Genomic DNA, 17,610 nt, shown 5'->3' with positions numbered 1-17,610 from the left:
GCAGTTTTCTCATGGGGGATGTGTTTTTATTCTTCCGAAGAGTCTTTGGAGTCTAATGATTTAATGACACCTGTTTAATGGTACTGGCTTCTTTGTTTTACAGAAACAAACAATCACTGCTGTCAAAAAAGAGGTAATAAACTCTCCAGTTCTAGGGAGGTGGGATTTTAAACTCTCTAACAAATTCTGTGTACTTTGGCTTTACACTCTGCACTCAGTAACAAAATGAAAGCCGTGTGTAAAGTTCGCGGAACTGTTCACACACCGATGAACAGCCTGGCTCAGCGTCTTCGCCAGGTCCAAACGGGGCTGGCGCTGAGACCCGGGCTGTGGCCCCTGGGAAGGCACAGCTCTGTGGGATGGGCAAGCACTGGCTGTGGTGTCTGCATCCCCATCCCGGCCCCTGCCCCTGCGGTAGTGGCAGGGCTGTTCAGAGCCTGCCCGAGGTGGCAATGACCTGCTTTGACAGATCTTGTATCCAGGGCCCAAGACAGAGCACTGGTGACCGTTGGCTATCGAGGTTAGGTCTGCTTGGCTACAGATCAGTCCCCATGTCTTGGTTTAATGCTCCTTAGAACTTGTTTTTCCAGTTGGTGCCTTTTTTCAGACCAACACATGATGGGTTAAGGAGGCCCCTGATTTGGCGTATGGGATCACCCACCGACTGTGGGTACTGAGGTGTCTGCCTTGAGGGAATGGAATGGGGTGCTGTGATGGACGGATGGCTTCTAGTTCTGGAGGTCACATGGAAATATCAGCGTTAGTGACACTCTGGGGTGGGGAAGTGGGACATCTTCTAATGACTGTGTCTCTTCCAGATCATGTATTACCAGCAGGCCTTACTGAGGTCCACGGTGAAGTCTTCAGTGTCCCTCGGAGGGTATGTTCCTCACTCGCTGGTCTGGACGGCAGATAGGCAAGAAGAGAGCTTGTGCTTTAGGGCAAATTAAAGATCCTAATGAACTCTGAGGGACACAGTGGCCTTGTCAGGGTTCAGTTACCAGTTCCTCACTCAGAGCAAGTCTCCACGTCTCATCTCGGATGAGGCAAAGTCAGGGGTGGGTGAGGTTTCTGGACAAGCCTGTCGTCTGTCTTGGAACCCACTGCTGTGTGGGTGGGAGGGGGGTAGAATTCACAGACTGGACCCTACGGGGACCCCTGAGAGCCTGTGTTCCGATCCTCACCCATTCAAATTAGTTAGGGATATGTAGGTTATGTTGCAGGGTCAACTGCTATTTTAATGTCTGTGATTTGATTTAAAATCCAATCAGGATAAACTGGCCATAGGGGTTTGGCTTGTTGAACGTTCAGGCCATCTTGAGCCAGTCCCCTGAGGACGTTATTTGAGAGACACTACAGTGTTCAGGGTCACGAGACAAGGCCGAGAGCCTGCCTTTTTGATGAAATAGGCACCGAGAAAAGAGAAAGGGGCTGGGCTGGGAGACAGCATTTCACTTCACAAGCGCAGCGGGGACAGATTTCCGTCCAGTACCCGCCAATCTGAGTGCCCTTGGAGCAGTTTCCCCGCGAAGACGGTCCTCAGCAGGCAACCACAGCAGCAGGAGGGCAGGCGGATCCAGCCTCTGGGGGCTGCACGCCCAGGGAGCCGCTTTCCACTCGCCTTTCAGGATCGTCAGGTACAGCGAGCAGTTCTCGTCCAATGACGCCCTCATGTCCGGCTGCCTCCCCAGCAACCCCTGGGTCACAGACGACACCCAGTTCTGGGATTTAAACGCCAAGTTGTACGTATCCGATGCATCGGCTTTAAAACAATAGCTTTTTGAGTTATTCCCAAGTCAATTTCTTTCTTACTATATTCATAGAGCCCTACCACAGTCACCACGGGCAGGTCCTGGTGGCTGGCTCCTTGTATCGGGCCCAGGGGGCTTGTCTGGGGATGCATCTCCCCCGCAAGTGATTGCTTGCATTGTACTTTTGCACGGGAATGAGGGTGGGGGAGGACTGGCTGGAGCTCTGGGCTGTGGGCCTCCTGGAGGTGAGCAGGGAGTGAAGGCCCCTCGCCCAGGCCAGGCCACCGCCCAGCACAGCCCGGGTGTCGAGTGCTTTAATGAACTGTCGCCCCCCCCCCCCCCCCCCCCAGGGTGGAAATCCCAACCAAGATGCGAGTGGAGCGGTGGGCCATCAACTTCAGTGAACTGATCCGAGACCCCAAGGGCCGACAAAGCTTCCAGTACTTCCTCAAGAAAGAATTCAGTGGTGGGTCTTTGATTTTTCTCAAACAAGTATTTGCTTTTAGAAAGGAGATTTTACTTCTAGGGTTCCCAAAGGGGGCCTCACAATTGAGGGGAAAATTTCATTTGCTCACATCGATGTCACTCACCTTCCCAAGCATCCCATCCGCTCCGGCGCCCCCTCTTCCTCACTCTGATCCTGGGGTCCCCAGCCCGAAGCTCCCGTGGCCACCGCCGCGGATGTGGCTCTTCAGGAAACCGGACAGGAAGGGGGGGCGAAAAGCAGCCTCCTCTTTTTGTTCCACAGCCCGACCTTCTTCAGCTCTGAGCCTCTCTACCCAGGCTGCCCGTTCAACTCACCTGGGGATATTTTAAAACGTGCTTGCCTGGGTCCCATCCCCAGAAGTTCGTTTTTAAATCATTTGGGGTGGAATTTCCCAAGGTTTGAAAGTTCCTCAGGTGATTCTCATTCTTGGCCATCATTAAGAACCGCCCTCCTGGTCTGCTTCCGTCTGGGCCCTTGGAGGGTGCGATGTTACTGGAATGGGTGGGGCCACATTCTAGATAGACCGCCCCCCTCTGGCAGGGCTCTTGCCTGGCAGACACTTGCAACTCCTTAAGTATACAACACTGAGAAATATCCGGGAAAACCAAAAGCCAGACCAGGACCGACTACATTAGGCTGAGCGTTCTCCATCGGCTTCCACACTTATATTGAACCATTTACGTTATGGGGTTCATTCACTCCTTACCAAGTCCCCAGGCCTGGGAGCATCCCTCTGAGCCTCAGCACTCAGCTGCCTATTCCCCGAGACCCATTTGCCTGTGTGGGGTTGTTTCTGAAGCTAACCCCACGGGACACGCCATTAACTGGCGTGACCTTTTGATGCAACGCGTTACAATATAATACGGATTTTTGATGACCCTTCTCTCTAAGTACGCCTAACTGCCTTGATAGAACAAAACCCAGTCATAGGTGGATGGGGAAGGGGAGTGCTTTCCGCGCAGGGCCGGAGCTACCAGCGAATGAGTGGATAGGGTGCCATCTAGTGGCAAAGTCGCAAACCACACCCTGACTTGATCCCACCCAGGCATCACTTAGTAACAAAATCTGTGGAGAAAGTTCCCCCCGCATTACTGAAACGGTACCCTTGGTGATCATCTCACGACACGCCTGAGGCTTCAGGTAGGAGCAGGGCAGGTGAGTCATCAGTTTGCTCATTTAATTAAAGACATTTTAAAATTGAGATATAATTTATATACCATAACTTCACATACCAAATAATGCACATGCTATAATCCACATACCCTTTTAAAGGGTACAATTCAGTGGTTTTAGTTTATTCACAGAGTGGTGCAGCCATCACCGCTGTGTAATTCTAGAACAACTTTCACAGCTCCAAGAGAAACCCTTCATCCATGAGAGGTCATTTTCTAGACTTCTCTCTCCCTCTGTCCCCCACTTCCTCCCTCCCCTCAACCCTCGGCACCCACTAATCCACTTTTTATTTTAGTGGATTTGCCTATTTGGGACATTTCAGATAAATGGAATCACAAAACATGTGTTCTTTTGTCTTCTCTTACTTGGCAGAGTGTTTTCCCGGCTCATCCGTGCTGTAGCGTGTAAAACAGTGCCTCATTCCTTTTCACGACAGAGTGGAATTTCGTTGTGTGGACAGACCACATTTGGTTTGCCCACTCAGCGGCTGGGGGCCATGTGGGCTGTTTCAGCTTTCAGGCTATGGTGAATAATGTTGCTGTAGACATTCATGCACACCTTTTGGCACGCTCATTTAATTTTTTTTTGTCCTGGTAAAGTATTCATAACATACAGTTTACCATTGTGACCATGTTAAGTGCACCGTTCTGTGGCATGAAGTACACTCACACTGTTGGGCAGCCATCGCCAGCACCTGTCCCCAGAACCTTCCATCATCCCCCTGAACCTCTGTCCCCATAAACACTAAGTCCCCACTCGCCCCTCCTGCCAGCAGCCACCCCTCGACCTTCTGTGTCTACGGGGCCATATTTCCAGGTGCCTCCTACAAGTGGAATCACACGGTGCTTGTGCTTCCTAGTTGGCTTATTTCACTTAGCAGAGTGGCGTCAAGGTTCATCCCAGTTGTACTTTGTGCCAGAATTTTGTTCCCTTATAAGGCTGGATAATGTTCCGCTGTGTGCATACACATTTTGCTTATCTATTCCTCCACGGTTGCACATTTGGTTTGCTCCCACCTTTTGGCTAGGGTGAATAACCACTCACTGAATTTCAGCCTTAAGCAGTGAACCGCCTTTTGCCATGGGCAGGGTGGTCCCCATTGCACCTGGTGGGAGATGGATCACACGCCCCTGTTTACTCATGCCTGCGGTCTCGAGGACAACCTGATGTTTGGGCTGAAGAGGATGCATCTCTATAGACTTCCGGGAAGACCTCAGTCAGCTTAGAACTGTGCACCCTTTTTGATCTGGAACACCTGGGGGCTTTCAAAAACTACTGTGGAAGGAGAGGAGGGATCTTCTCTTGTCCACTTCCCCACACAGCCATTCTGTGATTCACACATGCACACAAGGCACGCCCCTGCACCTGCACATACACCCATGTACACAAATGCACCCACCTCTGGCTCAGGTGACTGACCCTCGGTTAAGTCCCCGGGTGCAGCCAAGCCTTCCCTGTCCTGAGAAGCAGTCTCTCAGCATCCCTGCTTGAGCAGCCTCTCTGTTAGGACCGTAAGCTGCAATATGCTGTGAGGGGCTTTCAAGGACGGGGTCTCTACGCACAGAGGAGGCAGAGGTCATGCACACTCACTGAACACGAGTGGAGGAAACGAGGCCCTTCATGGAGAAAACCTATCGCATAGCGACGCTTGTTTACAAGCCTGGGCACATGCGAACCTGTTCAAGCATGCATGCTAGGGCTAACTTCTGGGACAAAGAAGAGCATGGCAGGCTCTGGGGGGTGATGTGCACCCTTGGGGAAAGAGCAGCGCTCGCAGTAGATGCGCAGAGCCACAAACATGACTGTGCCGACGTGGTTTATCCCACGGAGCACATGCACAGGAGTCCCCAGGGGAATCTCGCCCTCCAGGGCTCTGGGAGTAAGTGCAGCCGCTCGAGGCTTTGGCCGGCCCCTCAGCGTGCCAGGGCTTGCTTTGTAGAAGGAGATGTTCGCCACGCCAGGGAAGTGACTCTATCCCAGCTAACCCATTTCTTTTCTTTTCTCTTTTCTTCTCCCCACTTGTTTCCTGTCTGGCTTTCATCTGCGTGGACCCCCTCCACCCCGGGCAGGGGAGAATCTGGGGTTCTGGGAAGCCTGTGAGGATCTGAAGTATGGAGATCAGTCCAAGGTCAAGGAGAAAGCCGAGGAGATTTACAAGTGAGGATTAGCCACTTCTTTGGAGGCCCCCCCCCCGCCCCCACACCTGCCATGCTATAAATAGCTCACTGCTGCTGCTGTGGACGGTCCCCCTGATCCTGCGGGAATGTGCTCAGGAGTTAAAAAAGCCAGCTGCCCTGAATTACAATGCCTGGTCTTTGACTAAAACCCCTTAGGTCTCTTGAGAGGTAGGGGTGTGTGTGTGTGTGTGTGTGTGTGTGTCAGAGAGAGAGAGAATGGGTAAGGTGGGAAAATCTATTCCTCCTCTGGACATCTCAGAGAAGCGGGGCCCATGAAGGGAAGGGGGTTCCCCCTGGTGTCCAGGACTGTGGGCCCAGCACGGGGTACAAATGCGGGCACCACCCTTACCTTGCGGTCACTGGCTCTCGCCCTTATTGGCTCCATGGAGCAGTAAGCCTGTCCCTCTGTGGGCTGCCTCTCCTCCAGATTTCGCTGCCGGTTATGCAAGGGCCTAGAGTGTCCATTCAGAAGGGCCAATCCTGCTTCTGCCGGTGCAGAGGGGAGGGGAGCTGAGGCGCATGGCCGCTGAGGTCTGCACCCTCCCTCCTGCCTCCGCCTGGGGGGGTGCTCCTGCCTCGCTGTGGTCACATCCCAGGCTGGCCCTCTCTGCACTGGCTGTCGTGGGCACCAGTCGTGGGCCCAGTGCATTCAGCTCACTCAGCCGTGGTTTCCAAAGCCCAGCCACCCACGGTGGACCCAACGGCCCTCGCCTCTGAGCACTTCCACCTTCGGGCCCCTGGTCCTCTTCCTTCAAAAGGACTCAGAACGGACCACGCCAGTTTTCGCAGAGGCACAACAACATTGAAGAGAGAGCCTGAGGTCTCAGCCTCAGAGGCTCCTCTGTTCTCTCAAATGTTTTCCCACCTCCTCCCACAAGGGGAAGGTCTGTGCCCCGAGAGAAATGGGGGTGCAGGGCGGTTGCCATGGACCTTCCGCCCAGGAAGGTCCCTGACACCCTTCCCCAGGACGGTGGTGTGGACTGCCTCCCACCCAGTGGCCCACGCGCAACTCCTAATTCCAAAAAATCCGCTGCCAGGGAGCTGCTGCTGCCACCTTCGCACCAGCTCCCTTCCTCCCCCGGGCCCCCCACGGAGGTAGTCTTAGCCCGAGTTCCAAAGTTCTCTGTGCAGCTTAGGAGTGTGGTGCAACACCCACGCGAGTCTTCCAACCCTCAGCGAGTCGCAGCGGGAAACCCCGGGGAGCTCCCAAAACGCCAGGTGGAGCCTCAGGGCTCAGGCAGTGTGGCCGAGTTAGGTTCCCGGTGGCGCCATTGGCAAGGAGGCCCGGGTCATCAGACCCCGGGGTGAGGGCTACACCGGCGCCTCCCAGTTCAGCCCCTGAGGACCGTCTCCAAACGTGTCTAGACCGGGCCAGCGGAGAGCAGCGGCCCTGGAGCTCCTGTGCGGAGGGGCCTCAGCCCGGACCCCGGTGAAGGACAGGGCAGAGGCCTTCCGTCGGAGGTCGGGCTCCTCCATCTGTTTTTTGCTGTCTCCTGGACGGCGGGGACACCGGTTAAGCAGGCACGTCCCCAATTCTGGCTGTTTTCTTGCTTCTGAGAAATGCTGCTTGACAACCCGTGGAAACTCTTCCGGTCTCAGAAAGGGACCGTTTTCAGCGGGGAGACCTGGGTCACGCCAGCCCCTGCCTCTCCAGGGCCGAGCACGGTTTAGCATCCGGCCGGGTTTAGCTGCCCTTGCTAACACTTCCCTCCCCGCCCCAGGCTGTTCCTGGCCCCGGGGGCGAGGCGGTGGATCAACATAGACGGCAAAACCATGGACATCACGGTCAAGGGGCTGAGGCACCCCCACCGCTACGTGCTGGACGCTGCGCAAACCCACATTTACATGCTCATGAAGAAGGTAGGTTCAGGGGAGGTCTTTGCTGATGATCCTCTAGGGGCAGGAAGCCCTTCCCTTCTCCGGGACCTTGAAAATTTTCCAGCTGCGGGGGGGAAAGGGAGATGACGAGGCTGTGGCCGTGCTGGTGTAGGCATGCAGGACGGCCAGCTCTCTCGTCCATCTGTCCCCCGGGCTGGAACCTGCCTGAGCCCCGGGCTCACTGGCTGGGGAGGCCCGTCGGTGGGTGCTGTGTGCGTTGCAGTGGGCCTCTCACTCTGCTGTAGCATCACAGGCCGTGATGACCCTGGTAATGACAATGTAGCTCTAAAAACTCTTACTTACTGAGGAGCCCCCAGCGCGGACTTGAGTCAAAGACAACCTATGAGGTGGGAACCGCTTCTCCAGTGTCTGGAGGTTTGCTCAGGGTCTCCCCAGGGGTGTCTGCCTGAGCCCAAAGGCTGAGTCTTTCATCTCTACTGTAGAACCGTGGCAACGCTGGTGGCCCTGGCCCCGAGCACATGTAACACATTCGGGAGGTCAGCGTGTGTGGTTACCGTACAACCCTGGGAGAATTCAGACAGCCCCTAATAAACATTAAATTATTAATTTCCACTAATAATCCAGATTATTAATAAAAAGTGAAAATGGTGGAAATTTTTGGANGGACGCTGCGCAAACCCACATTTACATGCTCATGAAGAAGGTAGGTTCAGGGGAGGTCTTTGCTGATGATCCTCTAGGGGCAGGAAGCCCTTCCCTTCTCGGGGACCTTGAAAATTTTCCAGCTGCGGGGGGAAATGGAGATGACCAGGCTGTGGCCGTGCTGGAGTAGGCATGCAGGACGGCCAGCTCTCTTGTTCATCTGTCCCCAGGGCTGGAACCTGCCTGAGCCCCGGGCTCACTGGCTGGGGAGGCCCGTCGGTGGGTGCTGTGTGCGTTGCAGTGGGCCTCTCACTCTGCTGTAGCATCACAGGCCGTGATGACCCTGGTAATGACAATGTAGCTCTAAAAACTCTTACTTACTGAGGAGCCCCCAGCGTGGACTTGAGTCAAAGACAACCTACGAGGTGGGAACCGCTTCTCCAGTGTCTGGAGGTTTGCTCAGGGTCTCCCCAGGGGTGTCTGCCTGAGCCCAAAGGCTGAGTCTTTCATCTCTACTGTAGACCAGTGGCAACGCTGGTGGCCCTGGCCCCGAGCACATGTAACACATTTGGGAGGTCAGCGTGTGTGGTTACCGTACAACCCAGGGAGAATTCAGACAGCCCCTAATAAACATTGAATTATTAATTTCCATTAATAATCCAGATTATTAATAAAAAGTGAAAATGGGGGAAATTTTTGGAACATTATTTAAACAAAAGAGGGAACCTGAGAGAAAATTAATCACTTAATTTTTTTAACTTTCCTTGAGATGAAAGTTCCATGGTATCTATTGCTGTTTTATTTTTTTAATTTTTAAAAATTATTTTAAAAAATTTATATTTTAATTGCAGTTTACATTCAATAGTAGTTTGAATTAGTTTCAGGTGTACAGTATAGGGGTTAGACAATCATACACTTTACAAAGTGCCCCCCCCAATGTTTCCAGTTCCCACCTGCCACCACTCACAGCGATCACATATTATTTCAGTTGCCTTTTTTTTTTAATTTAAGGGCCATTTTGTGGTTTTCTTTTTTTTTTTTAGATTTTATTTATTTATTTATCTTTAGAGAGGAAGGGGAGAGGGAGAGAAACATCAATGTATGGTTGCCTTTGGTGCATCCCCTGCTGGGAGTTGGCCTGCAGGGAACCGGCCTGCAACCCAGGCATGTGCCCTGACTGGGAACTGAATCGCAATCCTCTGGTTCACAGGCCTGTGCTCAATCCACTGAGCTACACCAGCCAGAGCTCAGTTGCCTTTTTAAAACAGTAGGATTTGGGGCTCAGACTTGGCCTTGGAGAAGTTGTCTGGTGTGGTGGCTACTTGGTGCCACGCCCGACGAGACTTCCTCTGGCAGCTTCAACTTCTCACACGGCAATGACTTCTCTGAGGGCCAGGTGTCTCCAGAAACTTTGTTAAATGGTGCAGGTCTGTGTGGATGGCATTTTTATTAGTTTCCCTTTTTATAGATCTTTTGCCTAGTCTTTTCAGTGTATTGTATTGTAAAGAAATAGTTTTACTTAGCTTTAAAAGTATGTAACAATTTGAATTTTCACCCAGCCAGATTAGCCATGTATTCCTCCTCAGTGGGTTTTTCTGCTTGTTTACCTTACAAGAAGATTAACCGCAGAATTTCTTTAATAATGGTCTTCTTGAATGTATTTGAAAATACATTTTGATTCTTAAAAATGTGGTTTTTGTACAACCTTGTAGGGAGACAGCCACGGGGTTCAGCTGTGAGCCAGAACCAAATGGAATCATGGGTAGCTTAATAATGACGCATATGGGGGGTGGGCAGAGGGAGGTTTACAGTGGTGCGAATGCAAAACAGTTTGCAGAGCGATTGTCATCATCATAACCCACAAGTCTTTCCCATGTGGACCACCGTAAACCTACTTCCGCCTGCCCCTGCATGTGTATTGGACTCTGTGTCACTAGAGGGTGTTTCCCACCGTACTAAACTCAACACAACCTGATAGTTCCCCAATCCCTATGCCCAGACTCTCTCCTAGTTCTCACAGTGTTTATGGCTGCCCCTCCATCCTTAGAACAGTCCTCCTTTCATAAATAAAAAAATCTTCCTTCCGGTCGTCGCTGTGGGCTTTGTCCCCTGTGTGTTGCGACAAGAGCTGTTTTGAGTGTGCTTGGAAGCAGCAAGCATCCACAAGGCGACTGCTTGCCACCTGGCCAGGGTCCAGGATGTATCCACGCAGGAAGAGTCTGAGCCTGGGTCTTGGTTTGATGTTCCCTTGCCTTCATAGCCCAGTTCAGGGCGGAAAGGGAGGTTAGCGGGCTTTCAGCGGGCTCCATGCTCATGGCTGCTCATTGTCCTTGGAGGAAGGTATTGGGCAGGACAGGTGGCTGCAGGTGTCCTCTTGTTTCATGCTCGCTTCTTGGAAGAACCCCCAACATGGATTTTAGGTGGGGGGGGCCCTAGATTGTGATGATCTAACCTAAAGAGCAGTGGGATCACCTGGACGCTTGTTCAGAACCAGGTCGTCCCTCCCCCCGAGTTTCTGGCTCAGTAGGTCTGGGCCAATCGGAGGATGTGCATTTTTAGCGCGTTGCCAGGTGACACTGTGCTGCTGGTCTGGGGACCACACTTGATATCCGATGCTTTGGAGTCGCACCGAAATGCCTTTCACACAGAGGGGCAGATTGTTTTAACCTTCCCCTAGTTGCCGAGGGAAGGCTCAAAAGTGGCACGCGTGTTCATTTCATTCGACACTTCCCTCTCATAATCACAGTTTTTCTCTTGCTCCCACCAGGATTCTTATGCGCGGTACTTGAAATCTCCAATCTATAAGGAAATGCTGGCCAAAGCTATTGAACCCCAGGGAACCACCAAGAGAAGGCAAGTGGAAGGGGCTGTAACTGCTGGTTGTCTGATGCTTTGTTTCCAGAGAAGTAGGGGTCTCTTGCTGCCCAGTGGCTGTGGTTGAGATATTTGTTCCAAGAAAATACTGGGGACTGGGAAGTATTTCTCAGGGTATGTTTGCCGCATTGGCTTCACGATGTTCGGAAGTCACCCTAGCAAGATTTTCTCAGTCATTACTGCAAGTGAGTTTTGTTTCCCTTGTTCTGGTTGGAAAGAGCATTTTTTTAAAAAAGGTTTTATTTATTTATTTTTAGACAGAGAGGAAGGGAGGGAGAAAGAGAGGAAGAGAAATGTCAATGTGTGGTTGCCTCTCGCACACCCCCTACTGGGGACCTGGCCTGCAACCCAGGCCTGTGCCCTGACTGGGAATAGAACCAGCAACCCTTTAGTTCGCAGGCTGGTGCTCAATCCACTGAACCACACCAGCCAGACCTGTAAAGAGTCTTAGCAGACTCATAATTACACTTACCACAATTTTTTAAATTAAAAATCTAATTTTTTTTTGCAACTCATCATTTTTTTAATTGCTACATTTCTCCACCTCCAGACCTATATATGGGGGTTAATTTAGCCACATCCTTGCAACGTCCCAAGACCTTATAGAGAATAGCAGCTTGTACTCCAAGGAAAATGGTAGAGTGCTGAGGGGAAACGAACAGGGGCAGTCTAAGAATTCTTGGTGACTCCTTTTGGTGCCTGTTCATTCGCTCCTTCCTTCTCATCTTCCTCATTGGAGACTCGATGATCTCGCCTGGCAGAGGCCCTGGGCAAAGGATGGAATAATGTTCTGAGGGGGCAGCTCGGACTCTTTTTTGGGGAAAAAGAAGCTTCTGTCACAGTGATTTTCAACCTTTTCCATCTCATGGCGCATATCAACTACTAAAATTCTGTGGCACACACATAATATATTTTTTGCTGATCTGACAAAATTGGTACAATTTTGATTGATTTACAAATAATAACAATGGTAATCACTTACACTTTTTGCTCTAAAGTGACTTTTAGAAAAGTCAAGTGCCTATATTTTTCTATATAAGGATTTCTGGCCCTGGCTGGTGTGGTTCAGTGGATTGAATGCTGGCCTGAGACCCAAAAGGTCGCTAGTTTGATTCCCATTCAGGGCACATGCCTGGGTGGTGGGCCAGGTCCCCAATAGGGGGCGCGCAAGAGGCAACTGCACCTTCTCTTTCTTTCTCTCTTCTCCTCTGTAAAAATAAACAAATAAAACCTTAAAAAAAAGGATTTCTGATACCAAGAGTCAGCCAATCAGATACAACTTTATTATGTGATATGACCAATAAGATGCAACTTTATTATACAACCTATATTTCATGGTTCAAAACAGGGCACTCACCCTGGACAGCTGTCATTGTGTTAGATGTTATCAGTTTTTAAATTTCACACCCCAAGGGAAAAGAGGTCAGTGCCCCTGACTAAACAGTCAGGTGTTGCGCGTTTTAAAAACTCTTGCGGCACACGGGTTAAAAATCACTGCTCTACGGGGATTGAAGGAAGACTCCAAAGAGTGACCGAACGACAGCTTGAACAAAGACATGGGACTTGGGCGGAGGTTTTCCTAGCACCAACTTGAGTCGGGTCCGGTGTCGTTAGTAAATGTTCCCGTTTGCGGCTCAGCCCACGCTGGGCTCTTATCCAGTATCTCCAGTCGATTCAAAAGTGGGGGTGGGTGGTTGGCCCAGAGCCTTCATCAAAGGAGCTTTTTAAAAAAAACCCAACTTGGTTTCATTCTTGAGGATAATGGCACTGTTACAAAAAGGAGAGAAAGGAGGTCTTTGTGGTGCTCTTCTTCTAGGTTCACCTGGGAAGGAAGGGAGTTCAGGGTCCCTGGGGATTTGAAAGCGGCTCCTTTAAGCCACAAGAAAGGGCCGTAATCGCTCCACGAGTTCTGCCTGAAAGTAGTGGGGAAGGCAGGGGAGTCCCGCTCGCTCACACTGCTCGCACTGCTGCAGATATTTTGTCAGCGGAGGCAGACCTGAGAGATCAGGGGGGATCTTCTCTCGGGCGCCTCAGGGCACTTTGAGGGCTGCGGTGGCCTTCGACCACAGGTGTGGCCTCCCTAGGCGTTCGTGTTGGGGTGTGGCAGTGCTGCCTCCACCACTGCCACCATGCTTGGGAATACACGTGGGGACGCTTTTGTAACGCGTGAGGCTGGGTTTGTGACTGTGTGGGGACAGGGGTGAGTTCATTCCGTGACTCGCGAGTGTAAGACAATGTACAAAACTTAATTTTTCCAGAACGAGTGAGATCGAGCTCCGGGCCTTCTCTTGGCAGGGCCGGTGGGAGACCAGCATCAAGCAGGGCCTGCTTTCAGGGAGCCCCCTCCTCTCCAGGGTGGATAAGGGGTTCTGCGGGCTTTTGTGCTGCAGAGGCGTGGGGAGGTCCTAGGGTTTAAGTCCACCATTGCTGTGAAAATGCTCCTTTCCCAAGCCTCTGGGTTTACCTGCTCACTCTCCCCCATCTCAGTCAGACACTGGAGCTTTGTCCTGGCTTCCAAGGCCACGGTCAAGAGACTTTGGTCCCAGCACTCCATGTTTAACTTCTGTAGAAGGTCCTGACTCATTCGGCGCCTGGGCCCAGAGCCAGCAGCTCCCCGTCCCTCTTTCACTCCCTCTCCCTTTCTCTGCCCATCGACTCCAGGCCTCTTAAACAGCCCAGCTCTCTCCCTCCTTCCCAGAACCTTGGCTTTGGAAACCAAACAGATGTTGGACTCTCCCCTGAGGCAGGAACCCCTGGGCTCCCAGTATCCAAGCCCCGCCTTTCTCCTTCTCTCAGGAAGAGCCACGGGAAGTTTAGACAACAAATCTATTTCTAAAGGTTGTGGGTGTGTCCAATCATCACCATCCCAGCTGTCGTTGTTGTGCCCAGCCTAAAATCTGGTGGCAGCTGGGACTCACTCTGGTCCCATGTTCCAAGGGCAGAGAAAAGAACCAAGGGGGGACCCACCTCTGACAGACCCACCTGAGGTTCCCCGGGAGAATGAGGGGATGAGTCCAGATTCTGGCCTCCCAGCCCTGCCTCCAGAACAGGCAGTGTGGGGTCGGGGCTGGGCAAGCCTGCGGCTTTCTGCTGACCGCCCATCCTGTCCCTCCTTCCAGCTCCAGCCTCCCATTTATGCGGCGTCACCTGCGTTCCAGCCCGAGCCCTGTCGTCCTGAGGCAGTTGGAGGAGGAGGCCAAGGCTCGAGAGGCAGCCAACACGGTGGACATCACACAGGTCATGAGCAAGCTGGACCGCAGGAGCCAGCTCAGAAAGGAGCTGCCTCCTAAATAAGCCTACGGTTCCTGGGGGTGGCAAGGGCGTGCCCTTGGGAGAGGCAAACAAAGGCAGGCTCGGAGCCTAGGAGAGTCATTCCCCATCAGTGGGGGGGCCCTGGGGTAGACAGGTTCATCCCATCTCCCTCCGGCCTCCTTCATGGTGGGCTTTCCGACACCACAGCCACTCGTGGTTCTCTCACTCCAACAGCCCAGGGGCAGGATTGGCAGGGGTGGGGGCAGGGCACCCGACTCAGCGGCTGTGTGACCACCCATCTTCCAGTAGGGGGTTCTTGCAGTGAGCACCAGAGAGAAAACAGGCTGATTTGCGTTCCACCACTTGCTTTGGAAAAGGAAAGAGAAGGCCTTCCAACGCCCCCCTCCACTCCCAGGCGTAGTTCTTTCAGGCACCTTTGTTTTGAATAGCTTAGTGAAGCGCCCCCTCCCACCCTCGTCTGTCCAGTTTAGACTTGGCTTCTGCAGCAGCTGCAGATCCTGCCAAGGGACGAGTCACAGGGCTTCCCTGTAGATGCGTGTCCCCGGGCGCCTCGAGAGCAGTCAAAGTGAAATGGCCTTCAGAGGAGCATCTTTTTGGATAAAGAACGAAGGGGCCGACGTCTTTGTTCATGGGAGGAGGGATGGTATCTTTGACCTTGACCCCATTTTCAAGAGGGGTCAAGGTCACAGATAATACTCTCTCAGGTACCTAGGGAAGCCTAGATGTTAGTGCTTCCCTCCTCTGTAGCTGTAGACTAGGCCAGCCCTGTGGTCGGGGTGGAGTGGAGGGCGGTTCAGACTCTCACCCTGGGAGGCCGACAAGGTTATCTGTGAAAGCAGGCTTGCCCCACACACCTGTGTAAGAAGGCAAAGGAGATAGAACAGGTCACCGAGCCACCTTGCACTGTAAGAAGACCCACTCATTGAGTGTGTTGACTGAGTGCCTACTATGTGCCAGGCATCGGAGAATAAAATGGACTCAGTCCCTATCTCATGGAGCTATGTCATGGTGGTGGCCTCGGCTGGGATGAGTGGAATGCTTCTTCTCTGCTTCACACGTCTCATCCTTCAGCACTAGCCTAGGCATGAGGCCGTGGGGATGGCAGGGGACTGAGTGGAAACACATAAGATTTTTGAGGGGTAGACTAGGAACTGGCACACGGTCTCTTCCCCCTCATTTGGTTGGCAAGAGCAAGAACCAGAGCCCACTTAGAATCAAGGGGTGGGAAAATAGACTCTATCTCTTTAGTGAGAAAAATTTCAAAGTCTCATGGCAGAAGGCAAGGAGACAGGGGGGCAGAGAGAATTGGGACCATGATAGCAATCAACAATGCAAACACATACATGGCAAAACTCGTAGAAGGCGTTATTAAGGAAATGGAGGTGACATTGTGTTAGCAAGAGGATGGGGTGTGCAGGTTACGGAGGCCTCTCCCGGGTGGTGACAGATGAGCAGCTGATGGAAAGAGCTGGCCATACAATGAATGTGGGCCAGGCAGGGAGACCTTTCCAGGCTGGGGTGAGGGGTGGGGGGCTGCATGGACAAAGGCCCAGTGGTGGGAAATAGCTTGGAGTGAACGGGAACACTGTGGGGGTAAAGCCCAGTGGACACGGGGGGAAATAGAACAAGAGGGGGTGAGAGAGCTGGGCAGGGCCAGGTTGTCAAGGACTTTTTAGGCTGTTGTGAGGAGTTTATGGCTCTTGGTTTCATATAAGCAAAATGAGTTTTCTTCATGGGACCAACTTTGCTCATGTGCTTTTGGGGACGGTGAGGGAAGGGTGAGCTAGAAGGCACTGGAGGGGGTGAGTGCATGCTGCATGCTGAACCCCAATGCAGCCCTCTCCCCACCTGCCGGCTCCCAGGGAGTTGGAGTTCAGGTGGCCATGAGGTCTCACCCGACTTCTCACTCAGTTTCTGGACAGAAGACGAATTGCCTCTCTTCATGCCATCTGCTCTGCCCTTCATTAAAAAGCTGTGACTGTGTCCTCATGTCAACATTCCTGCTCCATTTCATGCTCCTCCCCTCACGTCTGCCAGCTCCCCTGCATAATAAAGCAACGGCATGGCACGAAACAAAGCAAAACCGCGCTCTCCTCCGCTGTGTCTCTGGCGTGTCCCATTTCTTTGCCATGTGCCTTGCATTCCACTGCTTTGCTGCTCCACACCAACCGTGGGTATGGCATCATCTGGAAGGGCTGGGTCTCCAAGTGCAAGCCCCAGGCCTCTCTAAGAATGGCCAAGGTCATGGGGACTGGGGTACAAAAGGCCTCCTGCTTAGAGTATCCAGGGCCAATTGGGCTAATGGCTATTTGCTCACAAGTGAGCAGACAGTGGCCACCTTCCTTACCTGTACTGTCATTCATCCTGGGGAAGAGAAGGATGGGGGGTGGGGGGTGGGGTGGAGGTGGGGCAAATGGGATGGGGAAGAGGGCAAAGAATCGGGGGGAGTGGGGGTATATGGAGTGGCCCCTAGCTGCATGATCTTGGTTACACTGCACCATCACCATGAGCCTCAGTGGTCCTTTTTTTAATCTGTGGAGTGGGGATTATAATGAGGGTTTGTCACAAATTCTGTGTAAGTACGACGGGTGTTCTCGTCACTTCAGGGAGGAGCAGTTGGAGGTGTCTTTATCTCTCATAACAAAGCTTACTTCATAGTTCTGCTTTGGCCCACTCTCCAGGACCNATGGGGGGTGGGGGGTGGGGTGGGGGTGGGGCAAATGGGATGGGGAAGAGGGCAAAGAATCGGGGGAGTGGGGGTACGTGGAGTGGCCCCTAGCTGCATGATCTTGGTTACACTGCACCGTCACCATGAGCCTTAGTGGTCCTTTTTTTAATCTGTGGAGTGGGGATTATAGTGAGGGTTTGTCACAAATTCTGTGTAAGTACGACAGGTGTTCTCGTCACTTCAGGGAGGAGCAGTTGGAGGTGTCTTTATCTCTCATAACAAAGCTTACTTCATAGTTCTGCTTTGGCCCACTCTCCAGGACCCCAAGTCCTACCCAGACCCATGGGCAATGGGATGGCAATATGGTTCAGTAGGAAAAGCAAGGGCATTGGGGTTACACAGAATGGGGATTGTCCGGGCAACTTTGCCGGCAAAGTGTGTCCCCCACCCCGTCTGCCACGGATGAAAGTGAAACTACCAAGACCTGATCTGCTTGGGGAGGAGAGGTGGCTGATCCCTCAAAGGGGAAGGGCCAAGAGCCCCTTCCTCAAGGGGCTTTTATTGGGTTTGTTTGCACAACAATACAAGTAAGGATCAAACAATAGATAGCATTCAAAGAACTATGAGGGCTTATTCTCAGTCAGGAGCAGATAGCTAAAGAGCCATAAAACTTTGAGGAACCAACTTCTTGCTTGGACCCTTAGCATTTAAATGAGAGCATTCTAA

At 52.3% G+C, this 17,610-nt stretch overlaps 1 protein-coding gene across 3 annotated transcripts in view; it reads left to right on the top strand.

The window, feature by feature from the left end:
- Positions 1–16,313, top strand: part of LOC119003447 (regulator of G-protein signaling 9) — a 48,992-nt gene extending 32,679 nt beyond the window's left edge. For all 3 annotated transcript variants that reach the window (XM_037069797.1, XM_037069796.1, XM_037069798.1), the window contains exons 10-17: positions 104–133; positions 819–880; positions 1,629–1,742; positions 2,102–2,217; positions 5,481–5,568; positions 7,310–7,448; positions 10,837–10,922; positions 14,063–16,313. In XM_037069797.1, coding sequence (XP_036925692.1) covers positions 104–133; positions 819–880; positions 1,629–1,742; positions 2,102–2,217; positions 5,481–5,568; positions 7,310–7,448; positions 10,837–10,922; positions 14,063–14,237 — 810 coding nt within the window. In that variant the 3' untranslated portion in view covers positions 14,238–16,313. The remainder of the gene's footprint in view (positions 1–103; positions 134–818; positions 881–1,628; positions 1,743–2,101; positions 2,218–5,480; positions 5,569–7,309; positions 7,449–10,836; positions 10,923–14,062) is intronic.
- Positions 16,314–17,610: the final 1,297 nt, after the last annotated feature.

Source organism: Sturnira hondurensis, unplaced genomic scaffold (assembly GCF_014824575.4).
Source record: "Sturnira hondurensis isolate 20B ecotype Veracruz unplaced genomic scaffold, ASM1482457v3 Scaffold0018728, whole genome shotgun sequence".
NCBI lineage: Eukaryota > Metazoa > Chordata > Mammalia > Chiroptera > Phyllostomidae > Sturnira > Sturnira hondurensis.
This window is presented reverse-complemented; position numbering and strand designations above follow the sequence as displayed.